At 43.0% G+C, this 22,612-nt stretch overlaps 2 protein-coding genes across 2 annotated transcripts in view; one reads left to right on the top strand and one right to left on the bottom strand.

Annotated features, from left to right (window-relative positions):
• Positions 1–7,402, bottom strand: part of EPDR1 (ependymin related 1) — a 29,184-nt gene extending 21,782 nt beyond the window's left edge. Inside the window, 3 exon segments of the mRNA XM_021063578.1 lie at positions 6,765–7,093; positions 7,095–7,336; positions 7,339–7,402. Coding sequence (XP_020919237.1) covers positions 6,765–7,093; positions 7,095–7,336; positions 7,339–7,387 — 620 coding nt within the window. The 5' untranslated portion in view covers positions 7,388–7,402.
• On the top strand, positions 11,064–21,085 carry SFRP4 (secreted frizzled-related protein 4). The gene is given in 6 exon segments (NM_001128465.1): positions 11,064–11,812; positions 13,077–13,157; positions 13,266–13,331; positions 15,587–15,785; positions 18,143–18,206; positions 20,526–21,085. Coding segments are annotated over 6 exon segments (1,041 nt in total). The 5' UTR covers positions 11,064–11,367; the 3' UTR covers positions 20,712–21,085.

Raw genomic sequence — 22,612 nt, 5'->3', positions numbered from 1 at the left:
AAAAATATACAAAAAAATGTAACCTTCCCTTCCCCTCTTTAAACAATTTAGTCTAAAGCCATTAGACTTTAGAGAAAAACAAGGTGGGTGTCTGCATGGCCTGGACTAAGGTGCAGAGCCCAAGTGGAAGGCATCCCTGTAGAGAGCAGATATTATAGCAACACCTGATTGGTTACCTATCGCAACTGAATAACAGGAGCCAGTTTCCTCACTGTCTGAAAAGGAGTTACAAAAATAAACAGGAGGAGTTCCATGGTAGCTCAGTGGGTTAAGGGTCTGATGGTCTCTGTCATGGCTCAGGTCGCAGCCATGGCATGGGTTCTGTCTCTGGTCTGGGAACTTTTGCAGGTCATGGGTGTGGTCAAAAACAAAAACAAAAAAGTAAATAGAGAAAACTAGAATGATCTATGTAGTGGATCAGAATTAGAGATATTTGTATAAATACCTCTATGTATTAGAATTGGAAGCTTAGAAATAAACATAGATTTAAATGTGCGTACATATGGGTGAATGAGTGAGTAACTCTGTGTGTGTGTACATTGTGTCTTCAAACCTATATTCCATTGCTTCACCCAGTCAGAGGGCCTAGAAGCAGTGCCACCCAACAGCCATGAGCACAACTAGAGCAGGGATCTTGGCTTCCAAATATTATTTTCCAGTAAAGGTAACCAGAGCTTCTTGAAAAAAAATGGCTTATCCCAAGACTCTGGCAGAGAAAGTATGGATGATCTTGGACTATCTTCCCAGAAAGCAAGGAAGTGCTCAAAGAATAGGAGACATATCAAGAGAACACAGAAGCCACCTTGAAGAGGTTCCCACTGGCTAAATCTGGAGCAATTTGAATATCAAATAAACGGTGAGAGCAAATGCAATTCAATGAGAATCCCTGAGTCCATGCTGATATAAATAAATAAATATATAAATACATACATACATAAATAAACAAATAAATAAAAGCTTTAATGGAGAATGGGATATGTCCACAGTCTTAAAATGACTCCCTATAAAATACTCATGAATTACAAAATATAAAATTGTCACTTCACACTGAAGAAACCTTTTAGACATCGGAAAATCAAGTGATCATCTGAATGCAATAGGAATAGTATATTAACTCTGTGATGTCCCTACTGTAGGTGAAATAGCATAAATCTAATTAGAAGGAAACATCAGACAAACCCAAATGAAGGGACATTCTACCAAATAATTGGCCTACTGTCTTCAAAAGTATTGATGTGCAAGAAAGCCTAAGGAACTGTTCCAGATACAAAGAGACTAAAAAGACAACCCCTAAATGCAGCCCTTGAATGTAAACTGGGTCCTTCTTCTATGAAGAACATTATATGTGTGAATTAAACCTGAATTTTAGATGGCAGAAATGAATCCATGTTAATTTCCTAATTTTTATGGTTGTGTTGCATTTATGCAGGAGAATGTTCCTGAATGTGTTTCATAGGAAACACACGCTGAAGTTTTTTTTTTTTGGGGGGGGGGGTCGTGGGGATATCAAGTTGGCAACTAAATCTCAAATGGTTGAGGGGAAAAATAGCTATGGACCATAATTGCAAGTTTTCTGTAACTGTGAGACAGTTTCAAAAGAAAATTATATATTTGGAGGGCGAAAAAAAAACCTTATCCTGATTCTCAAACACATATGATTGTTGAAGTTGCCTGGTGTGATAACATCCCTTGGAATTAATCTTCCACAGCAGCTCCTTGGAGGGGCCCTTCTGTAAGCAGTCCAATCGATTCCTTAGTATATGGCAAGGCTCCATAGAGAGGACAGCCTTCTGAGCCTGGAGCCAAAGCATGGAAGGGCAGCCCTTCTCTTCTCTGTTCATGAACATTAGCTTAAGTGAAAGGGTGAAGGAAGACAAAAGAACTCTGAATTTATCTACACAAAGGGACAAATTGAGAAAAAGTTTGGAATCTATGTCAAGTTCATTGCATCTTAGTAGAAACAAGAATCAGCCTAAAAAGTACAATTAGTGCTCTCAAGGTATTATTTAATCTTATCTGTACTTAGCTTTTAAAGAAGAACCCCTAAATATTTAGTATAAACATTGTAGGTATCATTAAAGTCAAATTAAAAGACGAAAAATACTAACATTCCGAGAAGTGAAAAGCCTTGTGGGGGTGAAGCCAGGATTAGAAGGCATATTTGCTATCCCAGGACTGTCTAAATGAATGTCCATGCCTATCCACTACATTCGGTGGTTTTCTCTAAGAATAGGGAAGAGAAATGATATTCTGTTCTCTAAGAAATAGAATGTTCTGGAAAAATTGAGACATAGATGAACTATTCAGAATTTGAATAAGAATCCACTTGTCACATGTTTTTTTCTTTCATCTTTTACCAAAAAAAAAAAAAAAAAAAAAAAAACCACACACAAAAAAATGTAGGACTGGTAGTTGAATAATCACCTAAGATATATCCCTATCTTCCTAATGCATAATTTCTTAATGCTTCTCTGCTCACTCTGCATCAGCAGCTTCATTAATTCCGACTCCCAATCCACCATTTTGTAAATGAGAGCAGTAAGTTACCGGTGGCCTCACAAAATTCATTCAGTATCTACATTGCTTCTCCCATATAGTTCAATATATTACTGAAATATAAAATAACCTTTTTGCCTTTCCTTCAGTCTTCCAAATGTAATACTTGTGAGTTTACAGGAAAGACAGTTGGAACCAGAAAACAAAATAGTATCAATTACTAATATTTCCCATTCCCTGCTAAGACTTGTCTTATCTGAAGCTTGTAAAGTTATTTAATCTTTTCCATCATCTCAGGGAGAAGAAAGCTGGAAAATCCTGGTCATTCCACAGTAACTATCAGTGGGATTTTCCATAACTATCTGGATGCAAAATAAAAATCTTAAGAAGTTGATCCAATTCTAAAACTTACTTCTCAGCTTACTAATAAATATGAAGAGACAACCCATCCATATTTTATTCAAATAACATCTGGTTTCTTGGGCAGATTGCTAATACCTGGAAAAGTTTCTGAGTTTGTTCCAACAAATCTACATTTAAAGAGCTTAAAAATGCATTTCTGCACTAAACATTCTTTTCTACATCTGACTCAAGGCCAAAGATGAGACTGTGAGACGGAACCTTGCCAAGAAATTGGAAAGAAGGGGAATAAAATTGCCTTCTAAAAGCTAAACTGTGAAATCAACACTTAATGGATCAGGGCAGAGAAATGAGAAATGACCACATGGACACAGGGAACATATTCAATATCCTGTAATAAACCATGATGGAAAAAGAATATGAATATGTACAACTGAATCAATGTGCTGTACACCAGAAACTAACACAACATTATAAATCAACTCTACTTCAATGAAAGAAAGAAAAAAAAGGAAGGAAGGAAAAAAGGTAGGAGGGAAGGAAGGGACCACATGGGGACCAGAAAGCCTCTAGGCCAGCAAGACTGTGACCCCACTAAAGATACAATACACACATCTAAGGATTATATTAATCTACCAGGGAGTCATAGAAGAAGGGTTGCTAAAACAACCTGAGCAGTACCCTCCAAGGCTCCGTGCAGAGTGGAGGGAGTCTGGACCAGCAACGCTGGGTAGCATAGATTTGGCAACAAGGCACGTCTTTGGTGAAAATGATGTATCACTTTATCTTAGCCTGATTGCCCTGGGCTGGCCTCTCTTATTCACGATAGAAAGCTCAGCACTGAGCATATGGCCTAGCCTAGAGCAGGCAATCATTAGACTCCGTGAATTTGCTCCAACTCTTTGCTCACAACCTCCTGATTATAATTTGGCTCTCCACACAATTCTGCCTACAGGGAGAGAATGACCTAGTCAGATTTGAGAATTCTGACCTCATGCCAGATACAGCATTCACTGAAATGTACAGTGTAGCATTGGAACTTGCTTACTCCCAGCCAGCTCCCAAAGGAAAGGCCCTTGAATGTGCTGCCCATCAAGTTTCTGAGCCCACAGGGCTGGCAGCGAGTCTCTGGGCCATGGTAAATTCACCAGGATGGCAATGATGGTGGTGGGGATGGGGACAGCTGCGGCCACATGCTGAGCACCTTCTGCACTGTGTGTCAGACACTGGACTATGTGCTTTGCATACTTGAACTAATTTCATCCCCAGAACACTGCAATAAATTAGGCATTAGTAGTATTCTCACTGAATAACTTATCCAAAGACCCACATTAGGAATCTGGATTCAGACACAGAGTTGTCTGACACTAAAGTCTAATTCCTTAAGGCTTGAACCCTCTCGTTCTCCTGGCCACAGTCCTCATCAGCAGTGTGCTTTGGGCTGTTCCAGTCTGTCTTCAACATGACTGTTCGTCAATACACAACTACTGTGCAAGGCTTCACAGCGGTGCACACAAGAGTAGCACTGACCCTTCATCAGAAGTGCAGGGAGTTCCCGTTGTGGCTCAGCAATTAATGAACCTGACTAGCATCCATGAGGACTTGAGTTCGATCCCTGGCCTCGCTCAGTGGGTTAAGGATCTGGCTTTGCCGTGAGCTGTGGTGTAGGTCACAGAGGTGGCTCAGATCCCGAGTTGCTGTGGCTGTGGCATAGGCCGGTGCTATAGCTCCAAATGGCTCCCTAGTCCGGGAACCTCCATATGCCATGGGTGCGGCCCTGAAAGACCAAAAAAAAAAAAAAAAAAAAAAAAAAAAAAAGTGCAGAAAGCCAAACCCCATCTCCGCGAATACATCATCATCTAGTCCAATCCATCAGTACCATTAGCTTCAGAAGCCAAAAATGATTCTCCCCTCCCCCTCACCACCCTGCAACATGCCATCTAATCACTTGCACCTCCTTCAGTAAACCTCTTCCATATCTTTAATACTTCCCTAATGGTTCCACTTCTCACACCAACCATTGCCACTCCCCATCTTTCACCTGGATCTCTCTACAAACATCTCCCAGGTCACGTTTTGGCTTCTTCTCTTGTTCTCATTTATTCTCAACGACACATCCAGTGCTCTTTATAAAACCCAGTCATGGCATCTGAGTGTTTAAATAGCCTTCCCCCAGTCCCCAAACTCCCATCATACTCCATGCTTCAGTCTAACAGTGATTGGCCTGCAGTTCTTGGAATATACTCAGCCCTGTCTGCGGCAGGATGTCCCGGAATACACCTGCATCCCCCTGGACCAGTCTATCTTCCACACCCTCTCTGTTCTGCTTGGTGGGGGTTTTGGGACTCACTCCTGTTTCACCTCCTCCAGGAAGCCTGGGTTAGGTGCCTGTCTCAGGTGCTCTCACATACCCAGCTCACTGAATGGAAACTTTTTAAGTGACTCCACCCACAGCCCAGGACTCACTCAAATTATACACAGTGCTGGAATTGAAAAATGCTTGCTGAATGAATGAATGGATGAACAGGAGCCCAGTATATCATAGGTGTCAGAATCCACTGTTTACTCGAGTCCCAGCTGTTGATCTTGAGAAAGTTGTTTAATCTCCCTTAATCTCAGATTCTCTGTCTGTTAAATGGAGATCATGAAACCTGCATCATCAAGTTGTTGTGAAGCTTAAACTAAATCATATGGTATGTGGAACATCCTTAGCACCATGCCTTATACAGATAAGTGCCCACACGTTGGTTGTTGCTGATATTATTACAAAGTACTTTGAGACCTAACCAAAAGCCCTGAGGTTCTTGAAAGGCCTTGCAGACATTTCCAATTCCCCGTGATGACTCGGCTGCTTCAGGCCTCCTCAGCACTCAAGGTTTACGTTTCATCACGCACTATCTTGCATTCTTGTATATACTGCTTTATAAGGTTCTGGTGCTACTGTACTGCTTTCACGCTGCCTAATACTTCAACAAACGCTTTTAGGTGAAATGATATCAAATTTGCCCCAGAACTTTCTGCCCACTGGAGCCTTAAACCAGGGACATTCACATGGTACCTCTTAATAGTGCAAATGCCATACAGAGAGGTCAGCATAACTCTGGGAGGAACTCACAGAGGGAAACAGGAAAGGGCAGAATTGACAGGTGGTGATCCCAAAATAGAAATCAGGTCTAAAAGGGGTCAGAAGCAGGATGAGATCTCAGAAAGAGAGTGCTTTTTGTCACAACAGATGAAGAAAGGTGAATGATCAGACCAGTGGTTTAAAAAAAAAAAATTGTAGGGTAACCCCTCCATGTGCAGCCATCAAAAATCCGTAGGGGCCAACTAATCAAATGGCAAATAAGAACACATAAGAGATCCTGTTACATAAAAAGGGTACAGACAATATAGGCTTTTTGATCACAAAATGTAAAACTTACTTAAATGAAAATTTAAGGGAGGAGACCAAAATTTAAACGGTTGTGACAAGGCAATGAGTTTATCTTCTTTGATTCCACACACCTTTGGCAGTGTTGCCACGATCCTTTAAAAAAAATTTTTTTAAATTCTTTAAAAAAACGGACGTATTCTGTGTACAGATGGCTCCTGGAAGAGATGAGATAGTGCAGAAGACACGCCCTAGGCTGAAGGAGGCACCAGGAGCCGCGAGGCTGACTCAGCAGCCTTTGAACGTGGGCCTGGGGGTTCTTTCCCCACGGCTACTGCCCCGATGGGTTTTACTGAGTGCCCGTCGGCAGGCAGCCCCCGGTGGGCCCAGCCTCTGACTTGCTGTCTCCAAGCGGCCCTCTCCGCCAAGTTTGTCTCTGATGGGAGGGAGGCGCCGCGAGTGGCTGGAAACCCCTCGCCTCAATGCAGCTCCCACGATCTCACCCGCCCGGGACCCCCAAGCTTCGCGGTCGACGTACCTCTTGCAGGGGATCAGCGCCTTCCGCTCGTCCAAGACCCGCACTCGCTGGTTGAGGCCGTCGTAGGAGAGCAAGGCGCGGCTGTAGCGCCCTGTGCTCTGCCGGTACAGCACCTGGCGCCCCTCCCACTGCTGCGGCGCCTGGCATGGGCGCTGAGCACTCGGTGAGCCCCCAGCCCCGGCTCCCGGCGCCGCTGCCCCCAGGCCGCAGAGGCCGCCCAGCGCCCAGACCCAGAAGCCCCCTAGCAGCCAGACACCCAGGGCCCCCCGGGCCACGCGGAGGAGAGCGCGTCCCGGCATGGCCGTGCGCCGCGCCCACCGCCCCCTAGGACCAGCCGGAGCCCAAGGGGGCGCTGAGCAGCTTGGGCGCAGCGCCGCGCCCGGCTTTCTCGCACCCGATCTCCGCCAAAGTTGCTGCCCCTCCCGACGGCGGCCTCTGCAGCTGTGGGGATCAGAACTTGCAAGGCCCGAGAGCCGGGACCGGGGCCCTGGGAAAGCTCCGGTGAATCGTGAGGAAGCTGTTTCTGCCTGGGCCGCTGCCCGCTGCAGCTTCTGTTTTCACTTGCTCTCTGCTGCCAACAGGAAATGCAGTGGCAGTGGTGCCACTAGCATCCTGAAGGACATCCGCGTTTTAAAAGGGGGGGGGGGTGGGGGGAGCGATGAGAAGGAATATGTTTTTCTGCTACCTTGAACAGGTAACCAGCACTGGGAAACAAACTCAAGGTTAAGGGTACCAAGGATGCTGTATTTGCTGTGCCCCTGTCTTTTTGTCAAAAGAATCTCAACTTCTAACTCCAAATTAAAAATAGAACGAGTCTCTTCCCGAAGAAATGAGAGCATTCGTTCATCATGGCCGTTTGGCAGCTCCCACTCATTATAGAGCCTAGAGGACTAGAAAGTAGGGCCTTGCCATTGGGCTGAGGACTCAGGAACAAACCTCAGCCACATTCGCAGTGAGACTGCTCCCCTCACCCCTCACTTTTCAATACTGCAGGCCTAGAGGTTTGTGTGTTTGGGAGTTAAGGATCATCAAGAACCAAGTAAACTGGGTTTATGATTTATGTTTGTGTGATGTTAGGATCACTAACGTAGAATCAAGAAAAAAGAAGCAACTCTTTTTAAAAAAAGACCTTCAGTCTCCAAGTTTATATCATCTTAATCTGCTTTTCCAGGATGAGGCAGAATGAGAGAGCATCCCTGGATGAGAGAAAGATGGGGGAACAAGAGAAAATGAGCATGATATGGGGTTCAAGTACGAGGCAGAGGGTAATCTGAAGCCAGATCACTCAGGGCCTTGAAAACCATTTTAAGGATTTGCTATTAATACCAAGGGTTGTTGGAACCATCCATAAAAGTAAAGCTCAGGAGGGGCATCATCAGGTATATACATTAGGAAGTTCACCTACGATGGCGTGGAGACTGGCAGGGCAAGGCAGAGGGCAGGACGGTGCTGTCCTAATCCCTATGAGAGACACTGTCTGAGCTAAGGCCATGGTTGTAGAAATGCAGAGGGTGGAAGAGTTGAGAAGGGGAGAGAAGGATTTAGACTCAGAAGAGGCCTCTGGTTTGGGCCACTGGGAGGTCAGTCCTGAGTGAGAGAAGATGAATTCGGTTTAGGATTAACTGGTTTTGAAATGACCTGAGATGACCATGGAATATACCAGGTGGAAATACTCAGGGGACAGTTGGATAAACACTTTCAGAGACCAGCAGGGCTAGGGATCGGGATTCTAGGTGGTAACTGAAGCCAGAGAGGAGAGTAGAATAGTGGTTTTCCACCCAGGGTGATTTTATTCCCCAGGGGACAATTGGCAATATCTAGGGACATTTTTGATTATCATAGTGGAGTGGAGGTTAAGTTGCCATTGGCATCTAGAGGGAGGAGACCAGAAATACTACTAAACCTCCCACAGTGTGCAGGACAACCCCACTCCTCCACTCACTCAATAATTACCCAGCCCTACTGTCAATAGCACTGAGGCTGAGGAAATCTGGAGTATCAGGGAGTGTAGAAAACGAGAAATGGGCTGAGAATGGAGCCCTAGAGAACTCCAGATTTTGAAAAGATAAGCAGAGAAGCAGGCCCTTGAGACTGAAAGAGGGCCATCAGAGAGAAGCCCCTGACCAGGGGAACTTCCCCAGTGACATGAGCTTTTGACCAATCCGTGTCAAATATGAGTCCATGGCTTGAGTGCTCAAGCCAGGCAAAAGGAGGGAGGCTGGTTGACAGACTCTCCAGATGAATTCCTCAGAGCCCCCAACCAACCCCCTCCAGCCATGAACACTAAGGCCAGACTACCATTGGGATAAACAAAGTGCTTTACAGAGAACTGTTTTTAACGTCTCCTTATCCTTTCTTAAAGAACATGCCATCTGAGAATATCAGGGCAGCATCCGAAATGTTGTGATTTGGTATTTGCACAGCAAAGCTAATGCAGGAGGTATTTGCACAGCAAAGCTAATGCATCAAGTTCAAACCGGTTGCAGAAGTTTTACCCCACCATAAGTTTGCCCTCCTCAGCTTCAAAATCCCTTCTCTACCCACCCATCCAGGAGGCCACCTCAATCCATCTGAACCAATAAGAGAGGAGAAACCCAGTTGCTCCTGGGAAAAGGGCAGAGAGTTGTGCTCTTTCTCAAAACTGTATCCTCTTCCCTGGTAGGAATTTGGGCTGAAGGTTTTTTTTTTTTTTTTTTTTTTTTTTTCATTAGTCTGGGAGTTCAGACCTACTGTATTTTACTGCTGAAAATGGCTTGAGAACGCATCCGAGCTATCCTCTCTGCTTGATATTTCACTAGCCTGCACTGGCATTTTTGAAGCTTGAAATCTGTTTTGCACAAAACTGGAAAAACTCTCTAGATTGGCCTGGTTGCATTTGATCACCCCAGGCCATAAATAGCGTTGGACTCCTTGAGTAAATCTTGAAATGTATTTGTCTCATTTACCCTTTCAACCTACCATGTTTGATTCATGTTCCCAAGGGGGGAGAAAAAAGATAATGCATTTAAAGCACTTAGCACTAGCCTGGCCCATTGTACATGCTCAGTAAATGTCAGTCGTGTTTTTCATTCCTTGGGCTATTTTAATCCTCGGTCCTGGTCAGGTCAAAACTAAACTAACTTTGTAGATCTAAGCTTTGGATGGAAAAAAAAAATGTCTGTCTGCCTTAGGTTCAGATTTCCAATTAAACTATGTTTTTAAAGATTAACATGCAGATAATATGTTTTCATAGTCTAATGCCCTAAGAAAATATCATATACCAGAAATCTTTCTGCCTGAGGATTGATGTACACTTGGAACAGTAAAGCCTCCCTTTTCCATGGATAGCTGAGCCAGCTATGGAGTCGGCTAACTCTTCCTAATAAAAATAAGATAAAGGAGAAAACAAAATATATGCCATTGCTCTCCATAGTACAGAGCTTCTTACTTAATCTAAATAACAGTTTCCAAGCAAATCGAAAAATCAAAATTGTAGACTGCTGGGTTGGAAATCACTTGACATGAAGGAGGAAAAAAATCTTTCAGACGGTGGTATCCAAAGTTTTCGTTGCTTTCTGCTTTCATTCATGTTGGAGAGAGGAATAGGGAGTTAGGAGTAGTGACTGGGCAGTATTGGTAGATGGAAGACATTTCTCAAGCAAAAAAGATGCTCTTAGGCTTTCAGGAAGTTCTGTTCCTGCAGCAGGAACAGATCAAAGGCCATTCTGGAAAAACTTGAGCCCAAACTAATGTCTACTTGCCTCTAAAATAACAGCAAAAACAAACTCCTTACAACTCGGCGCACGGTGGGGCTGGTTTATTTATATGTCTCCATCCTGCTTGAGCCATGACTGCACTCTTCCCAACCCACAGGATAGTCTCACTGCTGAGCGATTCTCATGCCCCCTACTGGACAAAACAAGTATGTTTTAGAGTTAAAGATCCCCAGGAGTTCCTACTTGCCTCCAATTCTACATTTGCGGAAAACCCATAAGTCAGAAGGTGCAAAGTTCAGCTTTGACTCAAAAGACCGTCTTTCCTTCTCTTTGAAGCCCTCTCTTGCACCTTTCTGGATTCGGTGTCCAAAGTGATTGCCAGAGACTCTTTTTCTTGGTCTGAAGAAAAAGGACTGGCCAGACTAAAAAGGAGGGACTTTGGGGGAATGCAAGATTCCAGCCCTGGGTTGCGGCCCGGAGGAGATGATGTCACCGCTTCTGCACGGAGAAGGATGGGGGTGGGGCGGCCGAGGGGGAGCCCGCGCGCGCCTGCTGCTGCCAAGGCAGCTTTCCGAGCCCACGTCAAGGGAGGTGTCGAGATAAATAGGGTTCCTCAATGGCCGGGGCTGGATGTGCTCGGAGCTGCCGGGCCGGGCACTGGAGCTGCCAGGGCGAGTTCGCGCCCCGGAGGTTGAGAGCTGGCGCTGCAAGTCCTGCGTGCGCCTGACGGCGGATACCCCTGACCTCCGCACTTGGCTTCTCATTGCTGCCCGCGGGAGTTTGGGAAGAGCACATCCCCTGTGCCTTAGAGGACTTCCTCCCCAGAAAAGGGAGAGAGAAAGACTAGGAAGGCGGGAACAGAAGGGCCGGTTGTGCCTGTCGGGGTGGCGGCGCGGGAGGGCAGTGCCATGCTCCTCTCCATCCTGACCGCGTTGTGCCTGTGGCTGCGCCTGGGGCTGGGCGTGCGCGGCGCGCCCTGCGAGGCGGTGCGCATCCCCATGTGCCGGCACATGCCCTGGAACATCACGCGGATGCCCAACCACCTGCACCACAGCACGCAAGAGAACGCCATCCTGGCCATCGAGCAGTACGAGGAGCTGGTGGACGTGAACTGCAGCGCGGTGCTGCGCTTCTTCCTCTGCGCCATGTACGCGCCCATCTGCACCCTGGAGTTCCTGCACGACCCCATCAAGCCGTGCAAGTCCGTGTGCCAGCGTGCGCGCGACGACTGCGAGCCCCTTATGAAGATGTACAACCACAGCTGGCCCGAGAGCCTGGCCTGCGACGAGCTGCCGGTCTATGACCGGGGCGTGTGCATCTCTCCCGAGGCCATCGTCACGGACCTCCCGGAGGGTGAGGCCCGGGGAAGGACCGAGGGGGGTGAGGAGGCATCATCCTTGGCTGTCGCTGCTACTTAAGAACCAGGGGCCACACCTACAGCTGCCAGCTGGAGGTCGGGCAGCCCCCTCCTGCTATCCCACTTAGGAGGGTTGGAGGAGGTGGGAAGGGCTGGTGACATGACTTCTAGACAAGTACGTTTTCTCTGTAGGAATCTTGGGCCATGTCCCATGGGGGGGCGATTTTGCTTAGATAGGGGACCATGGGGGACATTTTCGTTTACAATAACAAAATAATAATTAAGCAGCAGCAGTAAACTCGTATACAGGGGTGGGTCTGAGTTGGCTTTAAGTACTTTAAGTATATCGTTTAATCCTCAAAACATCCCCACCAGCATTCTCCAGTTAGTGTTTTCTCTTGAGAGTTCTTTCTGAAAAAGTAGTACTAGCTGTCACTCCCCACCAGAAGTGCAGTTTGTAAATTTAGTCGCCCTGGAAACTTGTGATGTCTGTTTCATGGTCTTTGACCAGGAGCCAACCTCTGTGGCATCTTAGTTAACTGGATCTCAACCACCACTTCCTTCTTTTCTCTTTGGTCATTTTGTTGCTTTTCTAGGAAGCAAATAAATCTACTTTTTGAAGTGAGACCTAAGAATATTTTTGCCTTCTTTTACCGCTGACCCAGGTTTCTGCACTTTTAAAGAAATTAGGATGTTGCTTTAATGTAATTTCTGAAGTTATACCTCAGAGCATCGACCAAAATGTGGAGGAGAAGTGGAGTGAAGGGGAAATTTGAAACTCTTCTCTAATTAAGAATTTAAGGAAAAAACATATTTATTTCTTAAATTATATATATGATCCAGGGTTATGCTTGTTTGGGACAACTGTGGACTGTTTCTGCAGAATGCGAGGTGGGGATTTGGAAATATTTTGGTTACTTTGATTACTGTAAATTGTCGACTAGGAAAAATCAACATTTTACAATAGATTTGGGAGGGAATGATGGAATTTATCCAGACTGGCTGTAGGTATCAGCCAGTTTAAATGGACATGCATGCCCCTCAGTTTGTTCTAGATACCAGTCTTACCTGAAAGTCTTTTTCCCTGAGTCCAGAATGTCTCTGTAAAAGAAGCAGTTGACAATCACATACCATTTTTACTACTTTGGATTGTGTGTGTGTGTGCTGCTGGTAGCTGTTGTCTCCAGATGGTTCCTTATTCCAGCTGAGGGAACAGACCAAATCACTGACCACACCCATGTGGCCCTGTGTGTGTTTCAGACGTTAAGTGGATAGACATCACGCCAGACATGATGGTACAGGAAAGGCCCCTTGACATTGACTGTAAACGTCTAAACCCTGGTGAGTTCTTTATCCTTAAGGCTCCCTTTCCTTCTTCTCCCCAGAGTGATTTCTAAACCTTTTTTTTTTTTTTCCTTCAACTTTCTGTCTCTCTTTTGTCTTCTTTAGACCGGTGCAAATGCAAAAAAGTGAAGCCAACCCTAGCGACATATCTGAGCAAAAACTACAGTTACGGTAAATCATCCTATGAAGCCATTGGCTTGGGGACTTGGCCCACGACAAAGCCAGGTCCGCTGGTCATGAAGTGAAGAAGAGGGTTGATGATTTTTCTAGTTAATCATGTGGGTCCTAGATGGCGCAATAGTAAGTGTAAAAACTTCCTGCTTTTCTGGGTAAGTCAAGTAAAAACAAAAGAAAATTGCCCAGGTGAGAACAGTGGTGTGTATCCGATTACATTTGACATCTTGATCTTACTTGTCCTGGTGAGAAATGCTGTCAGAACCTCACTTGTTCTAGTCTCAAGATTTTATTGCTGCAGGAAGGGTGCTTGAATGACCCATGTCACTGATTTGAGGCTCAAAGACCCTAGAGGAATCAGGATCTGCATGTGTATCTTTTTACTTATAAATAGCTATGAATATTAAACACCTTAAATAAATTGTGGGATTGTATTAACCACAAGACCCTTTGGCTACAACTATTAGCGTAGTTTAAATATTCTCTTATTTGGGAGTTCCCGTCGTGGCGCAGTGGTTAACGAATCTGACTAGGAACCATGAGGTAGCAGGTTCGATCCCTGCCCTTGCTCAGTGGGTTAACGATCCGGCGTTGCCGTGAGCTGTGGTGTAGGCTGCAGACGCGGCTCGGATCCTGCGTTGCTGTGGCTCTGGTGTAAGCCAGTGGCTACAGCTCCGATTGGACCCCTAGCCTGGGAACCTCCATATGCCGTGGGAGTGGCCCAAGAAATAGCAAAAAGACAAAATAAATAAATAAATAAATAAATAAAATAAAATAAAAACTAAATGTTCTCTTATTTGAAAGACCCAGTCAGCACTTTCTTCAGAGAATAAGGCAATCATCCTGTTTTGAATGTTTTAAGCAAATTTAATTTTACGCTCCTTATTCAAAAGTATATTTAATTAAAAATGTGTTCTTTTAACATATCTTTTCAGGATTTTTTTTTTGCATTTCTTAAATTATTTATGCTGAAATAACAAACCATTTGGGGAAAATGTTTGTTTGCTAACAGTTTTCCTTATTTCAGACTGAAATTTTATATCATCAGAACCTTTATATTACACAACCCACATGAAAGCAAGAAGATCATGGCACTAGAAATGTCTGAAAAAAATAACCTCTTATTTAGGTTGTCAGACTTGAGAATCACACATACCCAAAATGGGTAATTCAACCAAAAAAATATACTGTCTTTTCTAGTAGCTTTTTGTTGTTGTTTTAAACCTCCTTCTACATAGATATCCGACATACTCAATCTGACATACTAAGTCCTTCATCTGACACTAGTTAGGCCTTAGTTGCTTAGTTGTCTAGTCTGATTTCCATGCTCATGCTATTCTCTGGAGCATCATTGCCTCATAACCACTTCCATGATGAAACCATTTTCTATTTAAATTCTTTGGCTCCTTCATATATCCACTTCCTAGGACGGAATCCAAGACAGATCCCTCCTAGGCTGATTACAACTCCACAGCAGATAGTAATAGCAAAGGACCAAAAGAGTCAGAATTAAAAGCACGATCAGACACAGTGACACTACCAGCCATCTGTAATAACATTTCCCTCTCTACCCACCCTGGGCCCTGCTTTGGCAGTTTGGAAAATAAAATGATGGAAAACAGTCTTCAGAGACTCCTTCCAGTGTGAAAATGTTATGACTGTGATAATTTCGTCTGGAACAGAGCGAGTTCAAGCATCAGATGGATGACTGAAGTATACAAACATTAAGGTGGCTTCTGAAGCTGAGGGTGTATGATTCTCACTTCAAATCATTACAAGGCAGAGGAGAAACAAGTATTGTTTCTATAAAATTTTATCCGTATTCTATGTAACTCAAGTTCCTGACATGTTTTTTGGCAAAAAAAAAAAAAAAAAAAAAAACCACCCCAATTTTAGAATTATAGAATTTTAGGGCCAGGAAGGATCTATGGGATTGTCTATTCAAACCCTATCTGTAGCACAATGTGGAGCAGCCACTGACCCAAAGGCAGAACCCAGACTAAGCCTGCTTGTGAATTTACTTTTGCATTTTGCAACATGATTCAGAACTTTTAAGGCATTGTTGACAATATGGGAGGCCTTACATTTAGCATATGATTGTGTGGGCTTTTTTGCCTACATTTGGGCAGCCTGACATGACCATAATTACAGGAGTGATTCTTTAAGAGAGGCTCAGGAGTTGGCACAAACACATCATCCTCATTTTTCTCCAAAGCTTCAACAACACATTTATCGATTTTTTTCAATTGCAGTCATTCATGCCAAAATAAAAGCTGTGCAGAGGAGTGGCTGTAACGAAGTCACGACAGTGGTGGATGTGAAAGAAATCTTCAAGTCTTCATCACCCATCCCTCGAACTCAAGTCCCACTCATTACGAATTCTTCCTGCCAGTGTCCTCACATCCTACCCCATCAAGATGTTCTCATCATGTGTTATGAGTGGCGCTCACGGTAAGCACAGAAGGGCAGGAAAAAACTGCACACTGCTTAGGAAAACATGAATCCTACATAGCAGTCATAGTTTGATAAAAGGGCATCAGCTTTTTTGAAGATCAGTTTTAATAGATGCCTTGGTTGGGGTATCCTATATCCTAAATATCAATTATTTCTTCATCGAATTAAGGAAAAATAGAAATGTGAGTATTTGAGACCTCTTTAAAAATCAACTTCAGATCCACTCAAAATCTTATAGGCAAATAAATTACTTTGATTAAAACCAGTTCTTTTCAAATCATTCCAATCAATCTTAATGTGACAAATACTGAATTTTCTAAAGGTCACTTTAATAACTTACAAATTAAGGAAAGATGGCCACTTGAGATTATAGTTCCTCATGTTTTCTTTACACATAGTCTACAATATTTGTTTGCTGGAGAATTGCACACACGCATACATGCACACAGGCACACTCACACTCATCTATCATACACCTATCTCTAGCTGGGTGTGTGTGTCTCCCCACACATCTTTCCTTACATCTTTTTACATATCCTTAAAATATAAAAATTTCTTAAGATATAAAAATGAAACAACAGCCCAGGCTCCAGAATGAGCCACATAACTTACTGCAATATATTTTGCCAGTAAAATTACTCATTTGTATAAAAAAAGTCTTCCCTTTGATTCTCTGCCACTAATAATGCCCCTCTGTTTCTTCTGGGTATATATAGCTCAAAACTCTATTTCTCCAAAAACAAAAACAAAAAACAAAAAACATCTTTTGAAACTGACTTCACTGGTCTTATTTCCTTGTGGTCTTGGCTTTAAAGCTGTTTTGCTGTTTATATCTTGTTTCTCAAAAGACTTTGAATGAATGAATGTGGAATGAATGTTTCCAGGCTCATCTCTTGCATGGTGCTCATATCCACTCCAGTACGAGAAGCAGTTTGGGGTCTGCATTATGTTGCTAGTCTTTCAATTCTGTTTGCAAGATGAATAGATTACACGTGAATTAAACAATAGTCTCCATGTTGTTTTTTTTCCTGTTAGCTTGTAGACTTGATGTAATTCTGATCAAAATCCCAGTAAAATTTTTTAGATAATTGGGATTTATGTCTTCACAAATAATTCTAACAATCATTTGGAAGAATAAGCTGGTAAAGGAGATTTTGAAAATAAGAGCGATGAGAGGAAATGTGCCTTATGAGATAAGCAAAACGAGTGTGAAGCTACACTTGTTTAAATGACATGGTGCAAGAGTAGACATACAGGAGTTCCCGTCGTGGCTCAGTGGTTAACTAGGTTCCTAGGAACCATGAGGTTGCAGGTTCGATCCCTGCCCCTTGCTCAATTGGTTAACGATCTGACCTGACGTTGCCGTGAGCTGTGGTGTAGGTTGCAGACGCGGCTCGGATCCTGCATTGCTGTGGCTCTGGCGTAGGCTGGCAGCTACAGCTCCGATTAGACCCCTAGGCTGGGAACCTCCATATGCCGTGGGAGCGGCCCAAGGAATGGCAAAAAGACCAAAAAAAAAAAAAAAAGAGTAACATAAGTCGCGAGGGAAGATGTCAGTATACATATTTAATGACATCCTTTTGTGTACATAAAAATCAAAAAGAAAAAGAAAAATATACTTACAACAGGTATGACAAAAGAATAGTAATCTTACTCTATAAGAAGTTCATATAAATTAATATTTAAAACATTAAGACTACAATATAGAAATAGATGTACACAAATCTATACAAAGTTCCAGAAGAACTACAAATAATAAACATTAAAATATTTATCTCCTTAATTCTCCAACCCAAGTAAAAACAAGATGCTACTTTTACCCAGTTAAGGTTGGTGAATTAAATGAACGTTCTACCATTTTGAAAATAATTTAGCATCATGCATTGACAAGCTTAAGGAAAAAAATGTATACTCTTTGACTCAGATTTTAACTTTCAGAAGTCTGTCTTAAGGAAGTGATTAGCCAGTGGACACTAACAATACTCAATTCACTGCTGGTAATAATAGCTAAGCAAAAGTGGAGGTTCAACGGTAGAAAAATGGTTGACTATATCATGGATATCCGTAGTGGTAATTTATACAATTATGAAAGTTACATTTTTGAATTATTCAATTATATCAGAATATGCATATAATACAATGATAAAAGGAAGTATACAGTATGATCTAAATATACAGTGTGATCTAAAGGTATCTATAGATACAAAGAAGAATGAAATGAAATATCAAAAAAATATAAATGGGTGGTTGTGGGGTTAACAGTTTGAAAATTTTGATTTTTATAACTTTTATATTTTTAAAGTTTTTACCTTCATAATCAGAAGTTATTTATTATGATAAATAATTTTTTTCAGAATGATGCTTCTTGAAAATTGTTTGGTTGAAAAATGGAGAGATCAACTTAGTAAAAGATCCATAGTAAGTATAACCAGCAATACTCTAAATATGGATTTAAGTACACATGAAGAAATTCTATAGAATTTGGGAATTCTTCACATTCTTTCCTCTCCAGTCTATCCTAGGAGCCAGAAGTATTTTTCTTTTAAACAAGTAATTAAGAAAATGGCTCATCTCAAAGCTTTTATCATAAATCTCTCTTCAAAGACAATTGGTTGCATGCAATACTGATCTGCTGGTTACTTCCGAATTAAATTAGGTGGGGTTTTTTTGGTTTCTTTATTGTGCTATATTTGTTTTAGCAAACATTCGGGTATTAACAGAATTAGTATCCAGAGGGATTAAATCAGATATATAGGAGTTCCCATCGTGGCGCAGTGGTTAACGAATCCGACTAGGAACCATGAGGTTTAGGGTTCGATCCCTGGCCTCGCTCAGTGGGTTAAGGATCCAGTGTTGCCGTGAGCTGTGGTGCAGGTCGAAGACCTGACTTGGATCCATGGATCCCACGTTGCTGTGGCTCTGGTGTAGGCCGGCAGCTACAGCTCCAATTAGACCCCTAGCCTGGGAAGCTTCACATGCCGTGGGTGTGGCCCTAGAAAAGGCAAAAAGACAAAACAAAACAAAACAAAAACAACAGATATATAGATGTAAGGCTGTGAATACCTAGTTGTAAAATGCACACTATCACTGTACAAAGCAGAATTTTTCCCTATATTTAAAATAATTTTAAGACTTTAGTCCAAAACAAATCATAGACCAAAAAAAAAAAAAAAAAAAAGGAATTTTTTTGTGACCAAATCCACCATTTTAGCGGTAACATCTTGGAAATATTGGCAATTCAGTTGAGGAGTTATAATAATTTTTTTGCCCAGAGATGTAAAATCATTCCAGAACTAAAGAAATCAGACATTGGTTTGGAATTTTAAAAGCATCCCTTCTCCTGAAAATATATTTGGATATATTCAGGAGAATTTGTGTTTCCAGGTTCACAAAAGATATGGCTACTGCTTATGTTCTCTTAGTTTGCATGAATAACAGTTCTTAGGCAGGGGGAGAATGTATATTAATGCTGATTTATGGAGAAGGTATAGTTTCAACCCAGGCTCTCTTACTCAGTGCATTTCTGAATAACCCAAACACTGTTGTTGCATCTGAGCTAAACACTCATGAGCTGCTCAGGAGCACACTTGGTCTTACTGGATAGAAAATTCCATCAGGATTGGTTATCTGGTTCCCAAGACTGCAGTGGATTAGAAGAATCAATCTAGAAGGCATGTCCACCATAACAACCTGATACTGTTGAGAAGAAAGAAAGCTTTCAAGAATCATAGCTGTTTTGATCATTTGCTTTGGTATATTCCAATATAAGAAGATGAAAATATCACCACGTAAGGACAATGGACAGTAATGAGTTTATTATTTTAGAACAGACTAGAGTTATGTCCTAGGAGGGTGGAGACAGTGTTTTTCATTACATGGTATTTCTACTGCCTGGTCTATGCTCAAAGGCAATATCTATTCACATGGACTCACTTTTTCATTTTTTTCTTACACATTTTATATTTAAAGAATAAATCCTTTTCTATCAAGGAAACTTAGCTATCTAGAATGACTCATTTCTCATCAGGTAGCTAACACTTGAGTGGATGACTAGTTGTTCAAGGGGCTTCTGCCTTCCCTTTGGATTTAAGAGAATTAGGTAAACCATTGAGTGTGGTAAAAGACCCTGACTTCCTAGTGAGGCTGAATAAATTTGTTTTCACCCATGTCGAGACCTTTTTAGAAGGCTTTCTATATAGGAAAGTTGCATTAGAGGGCCTATTGGGAAAACTGCATAGGTTAGGGCCTTGGGCTGTGGAATCAGACCAGTGAATTTTTTTATTTTTTATTTTTATTTTTTTTTGCGCACCCACATCATGTTAAAGTTCCCAGGCCAGGGATCGAACGTGTGCCACAGCAGCAACCCAAGCTGCTGTAGTGACAACACCAGATCCTTAACCTACTGCACCACAAGGGAACTCCCCAGACTGGTGAATTTTGATTCCAGCTCTGACATTCATCAGCTGTGACTTTCTACAAATAATATCAGTGTGTTTGTTTCCTGGTCTCAACAATGGTATCCACCTAGATGAGCTACTGTTTCAGTGAAATAAATGCACTCGGCACTTTCCAAAGCATCTGGTATGTGACACATGCTCAACGACACAGGGTAGTATTATAATCATCGATGCCTCGATGAATATGTTACTGTGAAAATCTGCATGGATTTAGATGCCAGTTTAGCAGCACAAAGGGGTGAGATGTATTTGACAGTCATGTGTATGTGTTGCCTCCCAGCAGTGGGAAGAGAGGCTGCAGGAGCAGCAGAGGACAGTCCAGGACAAGAAGCAAGCAGCGGGGCGCACCAGTCGTAGTAACCCCCCGAAACCCAAGGGGAAGCCGCCTGCTCCCAAACCGGCCAGCCCCAAGAAGAACATTAAAGCTAGGAGTGCTCCAAAGAGAACAAACTCCAAACGAGCGTGAGCTCCCAAAGGAGTGTGAGCTAACTGCTTTCCGGAATGGGGACTTCCTCTCAGGGTCAGGCCGGGCCTTGCCCGGTCAGCCTGCAGAAGGCCACACACCCCTTGCCTTAACATCAGCAGTCCTCTCCATAGACACATCTTGCAGCATTTTTCTTAGTGATATGCTTCCATTTTTCTTTTTAAGCCACTACAAGCCACAGTGGTAGGTATGCCCTTTGGTATGGAAGGCATAGGAAGGCTGGTGGGAAAGCTTATCGTTTTCAGAGTGAACCCTCTGTGTACTCGCTGAGAGCTCCACGTGGGGAAATACGCTTTTGTTCTTACGATTTGACCTAATATGTGCATTGTAAAATAAATGCCATATGACAAACAAAACACCTGAATTTTTTTTTACGGCATGTTTTATTTCAGTTTGACTTCTTTAGTTGGAATGTGAGCCATTTTTTAAAAATGTGATTGAAAATATAATGCTTCTAAGGAGGAAAACTAGAGGAATGAATGTTTAGAAACTTGTGTTTACTGTTTGTGGAAAAGTTTGTGATGAAAGGGGAGGTTTCTAAAGATATATATATAAAGAAACCTTTCTGCTCTATTTTTAGATAGAAACTCTAAAAAACTAAAATAATGAAAAATAAATAAAAGGGAAAGGCAGACAAAGGCTGGATCCTTGTTTCCAGGTTACCATGCCATGGTGGAGATGGTCTGATTTTACATGCATGATGCTTCTTGTCTGTTCCCTTGAAGTAGCACCAGAAACAGTTTGTCTTGCCTCTTGTAATGTAGGTACCAATTAGTCAGCCCCAAGCATTTACACCTCTCACTTCCCACAACATCCTAGGTATTTCTCTCTCTCTTTTCCTTTCTTTTTAGGGCCACACATGCAGCATGTGGAAGTTCCCGGGCCAGGGGTCAAATCGGAGCTGTGGCTGCTGGCCTTCACCACAACTAAAGCAACATCAGATCAGAGCCACATCTATGACCTACACCACAGCTCACAGCAATGCCAGATCCTTAACCCACTGAGCGAGGCCAGGGATCAAACCACATCCTCATGGGTACTGGTAAGGTTCTTAACCTTCTGAGCCACAATGGGAATTCCTCTCTCGCTTTTTTTTTTTTTAATGGTTGGCCACATCCATGGCATGGGGAAGTTCCGGGGCCAGGGAATGAACCAGATCCATAGCAGTGACCATGCTGTGCAGTCATACTGCAGGCCACCAGGGAAGCCCCATCCTAGATATCTTGATGCCCAGTCTCTCTGCTGATTGCTGTGCTTCCAAGGGTGCCTTGGGCCTGAGGTTGGGGGGTCAGGATCCAAAGCCCCAGTCCTCAATCTGCTATGGCCCTGTTGCCACACACCAGCTCTGCACCTGGAAAAGGCAACTGCAAGCACCTGTCCATCCACCATTCAAGGATGTAGAGGAACAATCTGAACGCTTTGAGTAAAATCTCCTTTAGATGTACCATGATCTCTGCTTCTCAGAGAAGGGGTAAGTTACACGGTGCATTCACACACAATAATTAAACGAGCATTTCAGTTTCATAGCCATTGGGACACAGAAGTGGGGTGCCTGGGAAAGCCAGGGGAGAGTGGAGAAATAGGGTCAGTGAAGATGCCGACACGGGCACCCATCTCCTTATGACAGTGTAACTTCACCTGTATTGCTACCCCAGGGCAGTAGAGTTGAAGGAATCCAATAGATCCACCCACACAAGTGTGTTTCTGTGTAAAAGCCAAACCGCTTTGGCCCTTGAGGAAAGCCAGACCAGTGTTTAGCGTAGCGTCTAAACTAAAGAAACCTAGGAAAAAAAGGCCATCAAAGGCATTCGTACCCTAGCTTACCTCCTTGGCATAGTAGGAATTTAGGGGGGATGGGGAGTTAGAAATAGAACACTCCATGG

The sequence above is a fragment of the Sus scrofa genome, chromosome 9, assembly GCF_000003025.6.
Source record: "Sus scrofa isolate TJ Tabasco breed Duroc chromosome 9, Sscrofa11.1, whole genome shotgun sequence".
In the NCBI taxonomy this organism is placed as follows: Eukaryota; Metazoa; Chordata; class Mammalia; order Artiodactyla; family Suidae; genus Sus; species Sus scrofa.
This window is presented reverse-complemented; position numbering and strand designations above follow the sequence as displayed.